This window comes from Suricata suricatta, chromosome 1, assembly GCF_006229205.1.
Source record: "Suricata suricatta isolate VVHF042 chromosome 1, meerkat_22Aug2017_6uvM2_HiC, whole genome shotgun sequence".
NCBI lineage: Eukaryota > Metazoa > Chordata > Mammalia > Carnivora > Herpestidae > Suricata > Suricata suricatta.
Window position 1 is genome coordinate 58,269,288 of NC_043700.1, and position 2,368 is coordinate 58,271,655.

General features: G+C 32.8%; 1 protein-coding gene across 3 annotated transcripts in view; it reads left to right on the plus strand.

The window, feature by feature from the left end:
• Positions 1-2,368, plus strand: part of SPOCK3 (SPARC (osteonectin), cwcv and kazal like domains proteoglycan 3) — a 451,052-nt gene that overhangs the window by 411,306 nt on the left and 37,378 nt on the right. For all 3 annotated transcript variants that reach the window (XM_029939086.1, XM_029939096.1, XM_029939103.1), the window contains one exon: positions 417-536. In XM_029939086.1, the coding sequence (XP_029794946.1) occupies positions 417-536 (120 nt within the window). The remainder of the gene's footprint in view (positions 1-416; positions 537-2,368) is intronic.

Below are 2,368 nucleotides of genomic sequence, written 5' to 3' on the forward strand. Positions count from 1 at the left end.
TTATAATAGCTATTGCCAATAATAAATGTGTAAGTATTCATTTTGAATTTTCAACCTTTTATTTTCCCAGATGATCTACCATGTTACCATGACAAGTGTTCACACAGAAATATTATGACTGAATTTATGTGATATTAATAATAAAAGCATTTAATCAAGCGCTATATTCCACTGAGGAGTGGAAGTAGAATTCCATGAATAATTTTCCTTTATTGAGTAAAATGTTATCATCATATTATATCTTACTATGTTTGAAACACATATTTTTTATTTTTAAAAAGCTGAAACATACTTAAAATTGTATTATATTTCTCTTATTCATTGTTACTTTTCAGCTATCAGGATACTTTGAGAACTAGCATTGGCATTATGCTAAGTTATTATTCAAGATTTGCGTTGTTTTTCTCTGTTTTCAGCATGCAGTGACCTGGAGTTCAGGGAGGTGGCAAACAGATTGCGAGACTGGTTCAAGGCCCTTCATGAAAGTGGAAGTCAGAACAAGAAGACAAAGGCATTACTGAGGCCTGAGAGAAGCAGTAAGATTTCTAAATTTGATATGTGCTGTCGTCTTTGATATGGGATTTTATTTCCAATGAATCACCTAGAACAAAACACATATTTCAAAATTTATTCTTTGCTTGGGTGCCGAACAAATGCCAGAACACTGTTATTACTTCCAGGCACACTCAAAGTATTTTGCAAGGAAATAAAACATTTGTGACAACTCTTATTGGTAAAAAATATATATCCCCACAAAGACAACATTAACTTCCAGCTGAAGTGAAAGAGTACGGATATTTTTCAGCATTTTGATAGGAGTAGTAAAAAATGAAACAACACAAGAAACGAGGGTAAGAATGTTAGAGTACTTAGATTTTTACAGACACAATTAGCCCCCTGTGCTCCCCACAGGTGGCCCTTTACATGATGGCTTTGCAGACATTTCTACTCTGACCCAACAAAGTCAGTAGACAAAAAGGATACTTTGCATAACACACATGCAAATCAAATTCATAAAAAAGAAGAAAGCAAGACCCATACAAATATTATATGATTTTTTAAATCATCTGTACAATTTCCTCAGAGTGTTTTTCAATTCCCCAGCAATAGGAAGTGGAAATTGAAATAAAACGTTTGTTATGAATAATTTAGTGAACTTTTCATTTTATAGTTTCTCACTTGTAAAAACAATATTTATTACACATTGAATATATGTAAAAGAAAGATATTGAAGTATGGTTTTAATTTTGAGAGCTTTTAAAGATTGAAAGATTTGGTCTAAAATACGAGAACAGGTGGTAAAGCGGTAGTTAGAAGCAGCACCTTGTGGTTGACAAAGTCCCAAGTGTGCGCCCGTCTTCGCTCATTGTGACATAACCCACGTGCTCTCCCTCGCAGGCCTCAAACACAGATTTCTAACAAAATAATATCATAGGTTACATAATTATCCATAATTTTTATTTCCTAAAAATGCCTTACTTTTTTTCTTTATATCAAGGAATTTTTCTACAGTCACAATCTCTTCTATTTATGAATCTTATATATGTTCTTAAATACTTCAATAATTCTTTTTCATTAAACTAATGAAGCTGGCACTGATAGACCTAATAATTAACTTAGAACGTGTGATGACTGTCTATTTCTTCTTATGAACTTCGGAAAGAAATTATACTGTTTTCCCTATACTTTAGGAGTGTTCCTCAGGTTTGTCTTTGGAATTATTGATTACATTTTTGGCAGATGTTACCTTTTTAGATCACTTCAGTGTAAGTAAAATGACAAGTCTTACTTAATAGAAACAACAGAGTATATTAGTCCTTATTTCATAAAGCACACATATCCGAGGTGGGGTAAAATTTATTCCAGATGCTTACATATTAATCTTTTAAAATTCATGTCGACACCTATCCTGTCAATTCTTATGCTTAAATTATTGCTTGCTCTCAAATTTCTCCTTTGAACTTGAGTTCAGACTAATGATCTCTCTCATATTTGGAGATGGATAAAAGGAGAGCTTGCAGAACTCAGCACAGTGCCTGGTTAATTATACACTTTCATAAATATTATTTCCATTTCCAGCTCTTTCAGAAATGACATACCCTCAACATAGTGGATTAATTACAAGAAGCTCTTAGGTAGTTGAATATCTTTGGGAAGTAAATGAAAGAGTGGCCCTATGATTATATATACTAGTTGAAATGGTTGGAAGCCAAGTAGGAGTAAATTTCCTAAAGGAAGTAATCCATTACAACAGATAAGACAAATCATTAGAAGAAAAATGGCTGACTCCCTCAATTTCTCAGATCAAAACATCAGCCAGGAGAGATTTCTCCTGATTTCATCATATTTAATTTGTGAACCAATCCAC